The sequence below is a fragment of the Ylistrum balloti genome, unplaced genomic scaffold (assembly GCF_031769215.1).
Source record: "Ylistrum balloti isolate Yb309-2 unplaced genomic scaffold, AGI_CSIRO_Ybal_v1 Utg370638, whole genome shotgun sequence".
Lineage (NCBI taxonomy): Eukaryota > Metazoa > Mollusca > Bivalvia > Pectinida > Pectinidae > Ylistrum > Ylistrum balloti.
Window position 1 is genome coordinate 130,633 of NW_026782389.1, and position 15,948 is coordinate 146,580.

At 35.9% G+C, this 15,948-nt stretch overlaps 1 protein-coding gene across 1 annotated transcript; it reads right to left on the minus strand.

Annotated features, from left to right (window-relative positions):
• Positions 1-450: 450 nt before the first annotated feature.
• Positions 451-1,845, minus strand: LOC132557188 (uncharacterized). Its single transcript, XM_060221684.1, has one exon. It carries the CDS (start codon positions 1,843-1,845, stop codon positions 451-453), a length of 1,395 nt encoding a protein of 464 aa, XP_060077667.1.
• Between the last annotated feature and the right edge of the window lie 14,103 nt (positions 1,846-15,948).

Genomic DNA, 15,948 nt, shown 5'->3' on the forward strand with positions numbered 1-15,948 from the left:
TGGTATTTTTCTTCCTGAACTTTTACATGCGCCTCCGTGTAAATCTTTCTTTTATTCATATATCATCCTTTTTATCGTACAAATATAAGACATGATGCTTACTTGGTTTAATATATTTGATATAATTTACCACCATGACTGTAAATTGTAAAACACAATTTTTTTCTCTCTCTACAAAATGATCAGTCTTACTGTTGTAAAATTCGTATTACTAAAAAAGTAACGTTTGATAAACGTTAATAATCAATCTAATAGAGAGTGGTTTGTGATGTTTCTTATTTGAAATGTATTGAAATTTGAATTAGCTTGACATATCTCACTGTGTTACACCTACAAATATTTTCATCGTGAATACAAAGTGCTTAGCACGTCACATAAATATCTGCTGATAGAGACCTGTTAATTCGCATAATACTTAAAAGTTACATATATATACTATAATGATCCCGTCTACACAACGTTGGACGCGGCGTATATGGACAAGTTCATTTGCTCTGAGATATTGGCAGGTAGGGTGTAAGCAGGACTACAGCTGTCTATTTTATTGTCCATAGCAGGCACTTCCTTTAGGAATTCCTTAGGTTCCATGGGCGATTTCAGCTTGTCGAGCTTATAAAGCCATTCCCTGTATAGATCATACGATGACAATGGAGGCGCAGAGGGAACGTGCCATCGTGTGCGAGTCACTGACATTCCTGTCTGTTGAAGACCGCCCGACACTGGCATAAGATTTCTAGAACGTGAAGACGCAGTATATGTGGCTGTAGCCGATTTAACAGCGCGGTTGGATTGTTTTGATCCTGGTGGCAGTTTCCACTTGATACCAATGTTTTCGATCTTATTTCGTTTGCTTTGTCTATAATGTATTCCGTAACCACTACTTTTTGTAGTACTAGTTGTAGACGCGACATCGTCACCGCGACTGCTATTGTCATGGCAAGGCAAATCATCCTGATTTTGCCGCCCCTTTTCAAATTCTCTTTCAACTCCACTCCAAGTCACACGAAGTCCCTTTCGCTTCTTGTCGCCTCGATTTTTACTTGACGCCCTACTCTCTGTACCGTCCTCCAAGGAGAGAGTAAGGACTTCATATTCTGGAGTATTCATATCTCTTTTTAATATCCCTCCGGATCCAGACGATCTGACACTGGTACGTCTACTGGAATATTTGTTCTGTGGTTGAAATATTCCTTGATATTTGAAAACTTTAACATTTGTTGGATCGTGTGTGTCAACTGAAAACGACGGAAACGCTGCTGTCTCTAACTGGTGTGAAGGATGCACTTCAACGGTGGCGTCATCGGGAGGATGCGAAGCCGCATGTGCCTGGGAAAAATATTTGATTTGAGGAAATACGGACGAAGCAGCATCTCCCTGTTTCAAAGAAGGATTCCTGATTTGAGACCGAATTTTTTCCTGATTTTTCCTTTGATATTCACTTTGTTTCCGCATCTTTTCGTGTCTACGAAGCAAAAGATTGCTCTCATTGTCAAGCTTGTTCGTTTGCACTTGCATTTCGCTATCGTATTTTTTGTTGAGATTTTCTAAGTGAACATAATCTTTCAAGCCTTCCCGGCGGAGTTTGTGCATCACATGTCTCTTGGTGGTAAACTCGCCTGGGATGTTTTGTTTAAGTTTGGCCGTAAGACTGTTGGCCAGAAGGTTCTTGTCGAATCGTCCTCCTGTCTTGTCCATCAGGTAGACATCTTTACACACGATCTCCTTCACACACTGTTCATTAGAGTCTGTATTACTTGTTTCAGATTTTTTCCTGTCACCACAGGTGTGCCTTGTACCTGGATTATGTACATTTTCCTTGTCGTCTGAGAAGTGTGGTTTCCTCATTGTCACAGCTGAGGAACTCTCCTTTCCCTAACAATATGATCTCCTCCCAATCAGCCTGTAAACAGATGATCAAACTAATATAATCAAATATAAATCATGTTTATTAAAATATGTATTCCGTTCACTAAGAGTACTTTTTAGCCGACAACAAATTTGCAGGTTCAAAATACGAAAATCGAAAAAAAACACTGCATTTTGATCACCATAAGAATGTTAACTTCCTGATCATTGAAAAGTGAAGCAAGTGTTTTATAGAAAAATATTGGAAACTTATAAGTGTTTAATACAAGTCTTCTTCGGTCTTAAATCTGAAATAAAAAGGTATACAATGTTCGTTCTGAAGCAAGTATACGTGTTAGGTTAGGAAAATGGACAGCAATGCTTTGTCATGTCACACGGGTCAATGGCTGACATTAGAGCTGATACATAATGTCAGCAGCATCGTCGAACCGTTTGTTTGGTTACAAATTGATTATAACAATATCCAACCAGTGTAGTTTAAACATTGTATCTATAGAAATAGGTTTGCTTTAACAATGGACGTAACAACAGACCTATATACAGATTGTATGTCAACAACATAGAATGTTTCTTCACATCCGCCTACCTGCCTAGGTTTTGTACATTAGAGTCGCTGCTGGGTTGGAAATACTATCGAATTTATGTCAGTACAGCAGACGATAGGTTCATTTGTAACCGGAAATGATTAGGGAATTAGGGAACTGAACTGTAGACTTCACTTCTACAAAGTAATCGATTTGTTATTAGAGGCTTTCCGATAATAAGAACAATGCCATCGGAACACACATGATGTCCTATGATACTACATAACGATTTTTTTCATTATCAGTGGGATGTGCTTCTACAATGTCGTCCTAGTGTAATCCGAAAAAAAAATACCCAGGCTCCGCTTGTTTAAAGGTTGGTTAGAGATAACCAAGGGTTAGCAAAAATTTGTCAAGCACAAATTAAACTAAATTGGGAACATTCTTTATCATTTCATAGCTGTCGATTTGTTGGGACAGGTCAGTTTGATATATTTTTAATTTTAATTTTTTCTATAACGCTCTAGTATTTTCTATGGCAACACTTGAATTTTTCGCAAGCCGCTAGTTTAATCTTAACTAACCTTAAAGCAACCGGGGTCAGAAGGCTGTCCGTTTGCTAACAGATAACGTATTACTGTACTTATATTACGAGATGCCGGTGCATGAGCTAGATGGTAGAATTATCTCATATACTGTCATTGGTCATTCTTTGCTAATGAAATGAATACCTCATTATTACTAGGTAATTAGGTCCAGTCTACCTAGCTGGGTAAATGGGAACGTTTTTGTTACCAACTTATATCTAGAGAATGAGTCCTCCGTTAGGAGATTGGATGATACAATGTCTATTTATCTCGTGTTGTACAGGAGAAATATTCGATATACCAGTACAGTGTTATTGACATACTGGTATATTATATAGGTATCATATATGTGTTTCTATAGTAAGCCAGTTCCAATGTATAGTGATACATTGTTGAAATTAGGTCATTCAGAATATTGAATTTGTTATGAGTTACTAAGTTTCCTAGTCATGGGGTAGCCGAGAATGGAACAGAAATGTGATGAGGTGAAGACTTCGAAGTAAGTCACTACACTTACAGTCTGTAAAAAGCCAGTAAATCTATGTATAGATATTGAAGTGTTAACATTGGCACCGTATTAACATGAAAAACGTCCCCCTTAATCATGTACCGAATATTTTATGTTTGTTATCTGGACTTTCTAGATACTGACAGAAACAATTTAATAGCAATGTCTAATGTGTGCGTGTTTGACAAAGAACACTTTTTTCCAGACCGAGACATTTGGTTCACGCTCCTTACAGTAAACCTAAAGAGAGAGAAGTGTTTCTTTGTGGAGTATTGTTATAGCGTATCAAAATATGATATCAAATGTACTAATGATGTTCACTTATATGTTATGTTAGGTGTGTGTGTGTGCATGTGTTAGGCAAGTTGATTTATGAATAGAAACACGCGTTCTATAAAATATGCATGCATGTACATAACACATTATAAACACATTATATCGTACATCTGTACAAAAAGCTGTGATGAAGGTACATAACACAGTATAAACACATTATATCGTACATCTGTACAAGAACCTGTGATGAAGGCACATAACACATTATAAACACATTATATCGTACATCTGTACAAAAACCTGTGATGAAGGTACATAACACAGTATACACACATTATATCGTACATCCACACTGTACAAAAACCTGTGATGAAGGTACATAACACAGTATACACACATTATATCGTACATCTGTACAAAAACCTGTGATTAAGGTACATAACACAGTATACACACATTATATCGTACATCTGTGATGAAGTTAACACAGTATATACACATTATATTTAACAAAAACCTGTGATGTAACACAGTATGTGATGAAGGCACATAACACATTATAAACACATTATATCGTACATCTGTACAAAAACCTGTGATGAAGGTACATAACACAGTATACACACATTATATCGTACATCTGTACAAAAACCTGTGATGAAGGTACATAACACAGTATATACACATTATATCGTACATCTGTACAAAAACCTGTGATGAAGGTACATAACACAGTATACACACATTATATCGTACATCTGTACAAAAACCTGTGATGAAGGTACATAACACAGTATAAACACATTATATCGTACATCTGTACAAAAACCTGTGATGAAGGTACATAACACAGTATACACACATTATATCGTACATCTGTACAAAAACCTGTGATGAAGGTGCAAGTATTTATAGTTACCTACAGCTTGATTTTACTGACGGAAACGTGTTGCATCAATAACGCTGAACATCTCGCTTTGTTATAAAGAAAGCGTACCTCCGAAGTTGCGTGGAGACCCAGATGACATAATCTGATATAAAATGTATATTAAACACTTGTAAATGAAGAACAGTCTACTGCCTACCTGTGGTATTTACCTGTCGGAGTTCCGTCCTTTATTGGCCACCGACAGCCGTCCCATTAAAGCTTTACATAATACTCCATACAAACGTGTATCAGACCCAGTTTTATAGATGTTTTGCCAGCAGGGGTTTCTCAGGCTAATTTCACACCATGCCATTCGTGATTTGAAATCGATATCAGAGATAAAGAGATTTATTTGACTTCTATTCCATAAAGCCCTCTCGTCAGGGTCATCCGAGAATTTATTATCCCCAAACATCAAGTGAAATGATTACCTATATCAGTCCTAGCATGTCCTTGACTGAAGTGCACGTTCTTTTCTCTTGTTAGATGATTTATTGTTAGATAATGTTTTAAAATATTTCCTTAAAGTAATGCTTTGAATTTCAAATTAAATAATCTGCATTATTTACAGCCAATTCTTCCTTGAAATATTTGATGTCTGATTAAATGACTTAAAAGTAATCATTCTGTCTATTTTATATTCTATTTCTTATATTCTTTATGAATACGCTTTAAATTAACAATAATTTATCATCAAGTGCTTTCCGCTATTATCCTTAACTTAGTCAGACCTTTGTTTAGAAGTCCCATTTTCCTCCTTTCATATTGAGATATATAGCGGTTATATCGTAAACAAGAGCTAATCACGTGCTTCTCTCCTGATTGTCCGGTTTTTGGATGAAAACCTCGATGTATATTGTTACGTGTAAACAGTGGGCTGTAATAAGGAAGTACTTGTTACACGGGAGATGTATTGGTGTGATTGGAGGAGAGGTGGACCTGCAGATAAGGTGTAAACATATGATAGGAAAATATCTTGCTTTATGTCACCAGCATTTCAATAAATCAGAAAATTTGATAAATTGAATTATTCAACAATAAAGGACCATGAACTTGGATGTCTAAGTGTGGGATTGGACGATGAATTTATACGTGTAACGAAATTATCCATTAAAAGGCCATGAACTTGGATGTCTAAGTGTGGGATTGGACGATGAAGATACACATGTAACGAACTTATCCATTAAATGATACAAATGTAATTAGATTTATGTAATACCAAACAGTTTGAAGCTTAGCTGACTTAGCACTTCACCTACTGTTAGGTAACATCAATTTTAGTGTAACAATAACAGTATCCACTCCATGTAAAAAAAAGAACGAAAATATTAGGCCGACAACATGTTGAAACGGACATGGATAAATAAGTTATCTTTATTTATTTTTTTTTTTTCGAATTCGGCTTAACAGAAAAAAATAAAATCCAAGACTTTCTTATGGAAATCGGGCAAATTATGTTCTGAAACAAAATATATAATATCTATTTTTCCTACGATACTACAAAATTCTGAAGCGTATACTAAGTCAAAAACTGAGAATATATAGTAGGTAGTAGATATGACTAAGTAATGGTGTTTATATATGTAATAATGAAAATTGTACAGGGTTAATTGAATGGTTAACAATGTATTGGATTAAAACATTATGTATATCATATTTTCTCCATCACCAGTGATGAGAATCGCTTAAGACTTTTTAGGGGGATGTCTCCATAATGATATAGCTGATGGTGAATTATTTAACTACGTATACAAAACTACCTCTCAATTATAGCTCTATTTAAAATAGAAATATCTCATTCAACTCTGGATTTGTTTATTCAAGATTCAGTTGTAATTAACTTTCATTGTGGATAAGTGTAAAATTAATTAGGCATGCTATTATTACGGCAATATATCACGTGTTGAGTGTTGTAATGTGGCGTGTTTAGTCCATGTAAAATGTTTTAGGTTGTGTACTGATAAAAAAACAGTGACCTTTATCGGTAAACAATTGTTCACGGTTATTTCAGTATCATCATGCATATACAGGCATCTAAACTGTAACATTCCAGGTATAGTACCTACAATCTCTACACCCTGAAACATTGACGAGGACAGTAAAATACAGAGCATAATTTCAAGGTTATTGATTGATCGAAGTTTTCAAAATCTTGGTTTTTATTTTGTGTTTAACTATACAATATCAATGATATTTTAAAAAATAACAGGCTAGAAAATATACGAGAAATTATTTCAGCTACACATCATATGTTTATAGCAAATATATAGATCCTGCAATGTAATTATGTTTGAACTGCACAACTTTTAGCAAGCTTTGTAAACCATATCACAATACGAAGACTGAAAGCTAGAATCGATTGAGTCACTAATTGTTAAAATCAATTCTAGCATAGGTAGTCTCCAGATAAGAACATGCAAACGTCAGTCATTAATCATTTGTAATTGAAGTATTATTGAAGTCTATGTTTCATTGAAAAAGCATCAGATGTTTTACATGTCCGGATAGGTCGGTATACACCATCTCGTTCTGTACTTTTGGTTTAGTGAGGACCACATTTCCACTTCCCAAGGTGTTATGGCCAACTTACTCTTATTCACGTGAAGTGGCCTTTCTGCACTAGGGAACCTGAAGTTGGTTTCCTGTTACTAGTTCCGTTTAACCTTAGTGGGAACCAGATTCTAGTTCCGTTTAACCTTAGTGGGAACCAGATTCTAGTTCCGTTTTACCTTAGTGGTAACCAGATTCTAGTTCCGTTTAACCTTAGTGGGAACCAGATTCTAGTTCCGTTTAACCTAAGTGGGAACCAGATTCTAGTTCCGTTTGAGAACCAGATTCTTGCTCCGTTTAACCTTACTGAGAACCAGATCCTAGTTCCGTTTGAGAACCAGATTCTTGCTCCGTTTAACCTTAGTGGGAACCAGATTCTAGTTCCGTTTAACCTTAGTGGGAACCAGATCCTAGTTCCGTTTGAGAACCAGATCCTAGTTCCGTTTGAGAACCAGATTCTTGCTCCGTTTAACCTTAGTGGGAACCAGATTCTTGCTCCGTTTAACCTTAGTGAGAACCAGATCCTAGTTCCGTTTGAGAACCAGATTCTTGCTCCGTTTAACCTTACTGAGAACCAGATCCTAGTTCCGTTTGAGAACCAGATTCTTGCTCCGTTTAACCTTACCGAGAACCAAAGTCAAGTTCCGTTTAACCTCGCTGAGAACCAGATCCTAGTTCCGTTTAACCTTACTGAGAACCAGATCCTAGTTCCGTTTGAGAACCAGATTCTAGCTCCGTTTAACCTTAGTGGGAACCAGATTCTAGTTCCGTTTAACCTTAGTGGGAACCAGATTCTAGTTCCGTTTAACCTTAGGGGGAACCATATTCTAGTTCCGTTTGAGAAACAGATTCTTGCTCCGTTTAACCTTGCTGAGAACCAGATCCTAGTTCCGTTTAACCTTAGTGGGAACCAAATTCTAGTTCCGTTTAACCTTAGTGGGAACCAGATTCTAGTTCTGTTTAACCTTAGTGGGAACCAGATCCTAGTTCCGTTTAACCTTAGTGGGAACCAAATTCTAGTTCCGTTTAACCTTAGTGGGAACCAGATTCTAGTTCTGTTTAACCTTAGTGGGAACCATATCCTAGTTCCGTTTAACCTTAGTGGGAACCAGATTCTAGTTCCGTTTAACCTTAGTGGGAACCAGATTCTAGTTTTGTTTATGGTTAAACGGAACTGGAGTTTGAGTGGGAGTTTCCTAGAAGACACATCTCCTTTCAAAAGCAATGGTAGTCTTCTATCTGAAAGGTTGATTCCTGAACCGAATTGAATTGATATCATTGGACCTTTCGTTGTGCCATCATATATGTTTTACTTAAACGGAATTTAGGATCTGATTCCCATTTCCGTTTTTCCTAAACGTTCCATGTACTATCCATCGTTACCATCGACTAGTGAATATATAGGATATATAGGAGACAATACTCCAACAGCTCCATTTATAACTACAGCGGTGAACGATGAACAACAAATCACACATTAAATGTGATCAGTAAAGTAGCTGAGACTGGGCTATTTTGTGAGTTCCGCGTAATTAATTAACTTAAAATATGTAAAGATTAAATCCTTTACCACGACATGTACTGTACTAAACATATGTGATACCATTTAAGCGTTCCAATGATACAATTTATTTTTCTGTTTATAGTTTTGACCAATCAGAAAGGCGCATTCAATTAGTTGCCTTTGTATTCTGTTCGGGAGGAAATGAATTGAACATCGAAAATGCTCCAATTTTGCTGCACCTTTGTAATATACACTACAAGTGGTTATCTTGTTACACATCTGATATGAATTTTCTCAACAATTTGTGTGAAATCATGGAGCAAAACGTTAGATTATCGTTCAGAAATCAATAAAGCTACATCGATTGTAGCTAATCACAGATACAACACCATGTTAAAGACGGCGATAGTGATTTCCACTCAATTTTCAAAACTTAGAAAATAACGAATAGAACATTTAATAGATCCCAGATGAAATGGGAATCATTAAACCTCTTTACAGACAAGATATCAGCCGTATTGCCTTTCCAAATCATAACAAATAAGTAATTGAATATACATACCCAGGTATAGTTGCGTACTTGTCGTTAAGTCTATAATGTATACTGATTGTACCTATGTTCAAGGCTTCCCTTACCTTTGGGTTTCTACTAAGAAGGCTTGTGTGGGGTATTAAGACTGACAAATCGCATTAGAAGTTATTATCACAAAAGGTAATACCTGTGTTTCACAGGTTGTTGTTCTTTATATCTGGTCAATCTACTGTGTATCTACATCCATATCAGAAGTGATTCATTGTAACTGACGTCATTTTAACTTCTAGTACTCAAGTAAAAATTTAGCAGAGTTGTGAATCTTTCTTAATTTGCTGTAAATTATCACGGTGTTTAGACTTCGGCTCTATCTAACATTACGTAAAGGTACACCACTATAGCTGATCCCTCTGTTTATTTCGGTAGTACCTATTGTCTGAACAAGTGTTTCTATTTAAACCTACACATATAGCCTTTTATCTCGAGATATATCATTGTACTTAATTCATTTCTGTCTACATACTATACTAAAACCTACCCTACCCCATCTGTTTGTTATATTTGACACAACTTTAGTCTGTTCTCTATCCAGCAGTTTCGAATTTCATTTAAGCTACGCAATCTTGTGTAGCTCTTCACTGTATGTATCTGTAATACTTGAGAAAACTTTGTGTACACGAAACAAGAAAGTATTGGTCTGGAAATTTGTCTCATTTTGCATTTTATTTTTTTAATTTTAGTTTTCTTATCCCTATATGCAGTGTAAAGTAAATTGATGTAGCATTTTTTTGGATAAAATACCCTTGTGACTATACTTTTGCTGTATCGGATATTAATAACATGTGTTTACTTTAAACACGATTCCTGTTAGCACATACACTTTACAAATACAATAAGTTTACAATTTTGTTAAATCTACATACTTGAAACTCTTAACGGTTGTTTGCATTCCTGTGCAGTTTCAATAAAACGGGTTTTTGTTGTGCATGCATTAAGTCAACAGAGGTAATGCTCCCGAAGTGGAACTGTCTATTTATTACATTAATCAGACATTAACTTCGTTTACCTTGTAATCCTTTACACTAAGGACCTGTCACGTTTACATAAGAGTCGTCACATATAGTTAAATATAGATTTCTCTTCGATATAAAATACTTAAAGCAAAAATAATATGATATCAGTTTTACCGAGACAGATCCATAATGAGAGTTTTTATATACAAATGTATAGTGATTATCGTTGAATGGTATATTAATATATTAATGACCATTACGGAAGTCATTTTTAGTGTTGTTTAGGTAAGATAACTCTACTATATGGCAAAATGTTTCGAATATCAAAAATAGCCGATGATTAGAGACAATCAAGTTTAAAGTATGTAAAGTACTTAAGTTACCACAGAAAATAATAGGTGATACCTCGCCATATCAGTCGTGTTTAAACGGTCTTTGTTACGGTGGGTTCACAATAAGGATATAATCCAACACTGTTATACTGGCAGTTTGAAGTTTGGTATCAAGTTATATGTAAAAGAAGTATTCAATCTCCGATATCATTATACCATTAACTATATATACAGTCCACTATCATCGTACATGTGTTCTAATTACATATGCCTTTAACTCGTATAGATACACAAGTATGGGTACAGGTGACTTGTGGTCAATACTGAATTATTGATTTAAAATGTATGAATTACAGATATATCGATTTATTGGTGAACATTTATCCTTTAGTGATCCTTGTAGATTTGTTAATCCCTGGAAAATCAGGCCTATGTGAGGGAAGGTAGGACACAGACAGAGGGGGCATAGAGTCTACAATACAGGACAGTAGTGGAGATAGGGTAAGGCATGAGTGAAGATAAACTCGAAGGTAAACGTGTGGAGGTCAGCTGGTGCAGACAGTGGCCAGTCAGATGGAGAGAGTATACGTATGAAGGTCAGCTGGTACAGACAGTGGTCAGTCAGATGGAGAGAGATAGGAAGAGTATACGTGTGGAGGTCAGCTGGTGCAGACAGTGGTCAGTCAGATGGAGAGAGAGATGGGGTGGGTATACGTGTGGAGGTCAGCTGGTGCAGAGAGTGGTCAGTCAGATGGAGAGAGAGATGGGGAGGGTACACGCGTGGAGGTCAGCTGGTGCATACAATGGTCAGTCAGATGGCGAGAGAGGTGGGAAGGGTATATATGTGGAGATCAGCTGGTGCAGACAGTGGTCAGTCAGAGAGAGAGAGAGAGATGGGGAGGGTATACGTGTGGAGGTCAGCTGGTACATACAGTGGTCAGTCAGATGGAGAGAGAGATGGGGAGGGTATAGTGTGGAGGTCAGCTGGTGCAGACAGTGGTCAGTCAGATGGAGAGAGATGGGGAGGGTATACGTGTGGAGGTCAGCTGGTGCAGACAGTGGTCAGTCAGATGGAGAGAGAGATGGGGAGGGTATAGTGTGGAGGTCAGCTGGTGCAGACAGTGGTCCGTCAGGTGGAGAGAGAGAGAGATGGGGATGGTGTACGTGTGGAGGTCTTCTGATGCAGACAGTGGTCAGTCAGATTGAGAGAGAGAGATGGGGATGGTGTACGTGTGGAGGTCATCTGATGCAGACAGTGGTCAGTCAGATGGAGAGAGAGAGATGGGGAGGGTATACGTGTGGAGAGATATTTGTGAAGTAGTGAGACATGAGTGAATTGTAGGTAGAACATGATTGGAAGAAAATGGATAGTCAACATGGTGAGAGATCATGGGAATTTAAAAGTCACTTTCGCTCAAGCACTTTGTCAAAATACGATAAATTATTGAGGATATGCTGACAGGAAATCAATGTTCAAATAGTTGCTTTCACGATGCATGAGGTTAATTCTTACTTAATGTTTTACAATGCGTTTTAACACACAAATTATCACCACAGCTTAATGTTGTACATTGACGTCATCTTGTCTTGTACCAGACAGAGTTCAAACACTCCAGGTCAAAGATTGATTGAGTTACATAACAAACCGTCCTTAAATCCCATCACAAATACATCGCTGATAGTCGGGGATTAAACTCCAATAAAGGAGTGGTATTTAAGCGATCAGCCATTTGTTCGGAGTTTTCTTATACCCATTTATGATCTAAAAGTTTTACCATTGCACAGATCCGTAGACAATGAAAATAGCTTGTTTGTATCAACACAGCGGAAGTAAATATGAGACCAGCAATAACAATACATACAGGATATGAAAATATATGTTGTACATTGTACCAACATTTTATATCTCGTCACAAACATCTCGTGCTTATCAATTTGTAGTTTTGATTGATTTAATAAGCTATCTTTATATGCTTCGGTATACTCTACACTGTCACTGTTATTTATAACAGAATAATTAATTTTAAAATCTTTTAACTGGGGCGTGAACATCATGCGTGTTTGGTATGTAACAAATGTACTGATGTAGTTATTCAGTATTTACAGGCTCACTTGTGTCATGAATACCCTTAATAAGTAGAAAATCAATCTGCTACCTTTTGTAACGTTGATCAAGATTTTGTAGAAGATTACTTGTGTTAACATGAATACAACTATTTTTTGCTTTGTAGTTCGGCCAGACGCTAATGCATGCTCTATGTTGTCAACACCTGTATGTCTGTTAGACCGCCAGACAGATATCAACACATCTGGTCGTCAATGATACGTCACCCCTGCCCCTACGTTTATCACAAACGTCTCAATGTTCACTGCTCATTCATTCACAAAGTTGGCAAACACGAACACATTGTCATACAAAGATCATGATGCGTTTCTCATGTGGAAACATTTCACATGGTACTTGGTCTGTTTTCCAGCCATGTATTATATATATCGTTCTCTATAATTATATCGAGTAAGTGATGTGAATATCTTCTATGTTCCACTTAACCATGCTGTTAAAAACATCACGAAAATACCAACATGGCAACATAATCATAATTCAAACACAAATTCCATAAAACTAGGGCAAAATATGAACAGGTCAGGTGTTCCGGAAGAGTAAGCGTCTTCTGCTTCATCGACGACACCCGCCATGTGGACCTTGATCAAAATAAGTAAGTAATGTCACGTTCTCAAATGAGAACAAGGTATACAACAACGGAACCATAGACAAACTAACGAGTATCTAATACGTTCAGCTTCATGTCACACAAAGAAATAGAATATTTCTCAATGCAATCACTATGGCGACCACAAAACTTTCCCGTAACTTTTATCAACCTAGATCGTAAAACGTGAGGGTATTGAGGAGACAATCTCGTGATCAAGATAAACCAGGAGTATAACAACGTGAAGGTGAGGGTATTGAGGAGACAACCTTAATGTTGCTTAAAAGCCAGGCACATGTAAAATGGCGAGTCCTAATTGAATTCTAACCGATAAACACATTTGAAAGCTTATTAATGCTCCGTTTATCTACCATTAATCATAGTCGGTAAAAAGGTGACTAACACATGAGTATATAATAAGGAATGACGGTGGTGGTGATACAGTGCAATCATTTCTTTTTAATAAAACAGATCGTCCTTGATAAATCTGAACTATTCACGTTAATTCAATCACGTTAGTCTGTACATTTTCATTGGTGATTTATATAACTTATGATTACAGTTATTGTAGGTCACAGTATTCTCTGGTTGATTGGTAATAGCACAATGATATGTCTGATTACACGGGTAACGAGATCGTTTTAGGAACTTTTAAACATTTGTGTCTGTGGTATATTTTTGTGTATTTGTCATTGTGTGATGATGAAGTGATTTATGTTGTGTGTAATACTATGCTATATTTATTTTTTATGTATTTGTCATTGTGTGATGATGAAGTGATTTATGTTGTGTGTAATACTATGCTATATTTTGACATTTAATCTTGTCAGAGGGACGGTTATAATAATTGATTTCTGTGTGTTTGGCATTATGTAACAGTTGTGTGTGTTGATGACGCCATGGTTTACTATTAACTTTAATTTATCCTTGTGTACTGTCAATGGTATATTTCTATCCTTGTGTACTGTCAATGGTATATTTCAATCTTTGTGTACTGTCAATGGTATATTTCAATCTTTGTGTACTGTCAATGATATATTTCAATCTTTGTGTACTGTCAATGGTATATTTCAATCTTTGTGTACTGTCAATGATATATTTCAATCTTTGTGTACTGTCAATGGTATAATTCTATCCTTGTGTACTGTCAGTGGTATAATTCTATCTTTGTGTACTGTCAATGGTATATTTCTATCCTTGTGTACTGTCAATGGTATATTTCAATCTTTGTGTACTGTCAATGGTATATTTCTATCCTTGTGTACTGTCAATGGTATATTTCTATCCTTGTGTACTGTCAATGGTATATTTCTATCCTTGTGTACTGTCAATGGTATATTTCAATCTTTGTGTACTGTCAATGATATAATTCTATCTTTGTGTACTGTCAATGGTATATTTCAATCTTTGTGTACTGTCAATGATATATTTCAATCTTTGTGTACTGTCAATGATATAATTCTATCTTTGTGTACTGTCAATGATATATTTCAATCTTTGTGTACTGTCAATGGTATAATTCTATCTTTGTGTACTGTCAATGGTATAATTCTATCCTTGTGTACTGTCAATGATATAATTATATCCTTGTGTACTGTCAATGGTATAATTATATCTATGTGTACTGTCAATGGTATAATTCTATCCTTGTGTACTGTCAATGATATATTTCTATCCTTGTGTACTGTCAATGGTATATTTCAATCTTTGTGTACTGTCAATGGTATATTTCAATCTTTGTGTACTGTCAATGGTATATTTCAATCTTTGTGTACTGTCAATGATATAATTCTATCTTTGTGTACTGTCAATGATATATTTCAATCTTTGTGTACTGTCAATGATATAATTCTATCTTTGTGTACTGTCAATGATATATTTCAATCTTTGTGTACTGTCAATGGTATAATTCTATCCTTGTGTACTGTCAATGGTATAATTATGTCCTTGTGTACTGTCAATGGTATAATTCTATCTTTGTGTACTGTCAATGGTATAATTCTATCCTTGTGTACTGTCAATGGTATAATTATATCCTTGTGTACTGTCAATGGTATAATTCTATCTTTGTGTACTGTCAATGGTATAATTCTATATCTGTGTATTGTCAATGGTATAATTCTATCTTTGTGTACTGTCAATGATATAATTCTATCTTTGTGTACTGTCAATGATATAATTCTATCTTTGTGTACCGTCAATGGTATAATTCTATCCTTGTGTACTGTCAATGGTATAATTCTATCCTTGTGTACTGTCAATGGTATAATTCTATCCTTGTGTACTGTCAATGATATAATTCTATCCTTGTGTACTGTCAATGGTATAATTCTATCCTTGTGTACTGTCAATGGTATAATTCTATCCTTGTGTACTGTCAATGGTATAATTCTATCCTTGTGTACTGTCAATGATATAATTCTATCCTTGTGTACTGTCAATGATATAATTCTATCCTTGTGTACTGTCAATGGTATAATTCTATCCTTGTGTACTGTCAATGGTATAATTCTATCCTTGTGTACTGTCAATGATATAATTCTATCTTTCTGTACTGTCTATCCTTTTGGTTTATGCTTCGTTGTGTATTTTATTCCTTGGTGTATACGCTGTATTT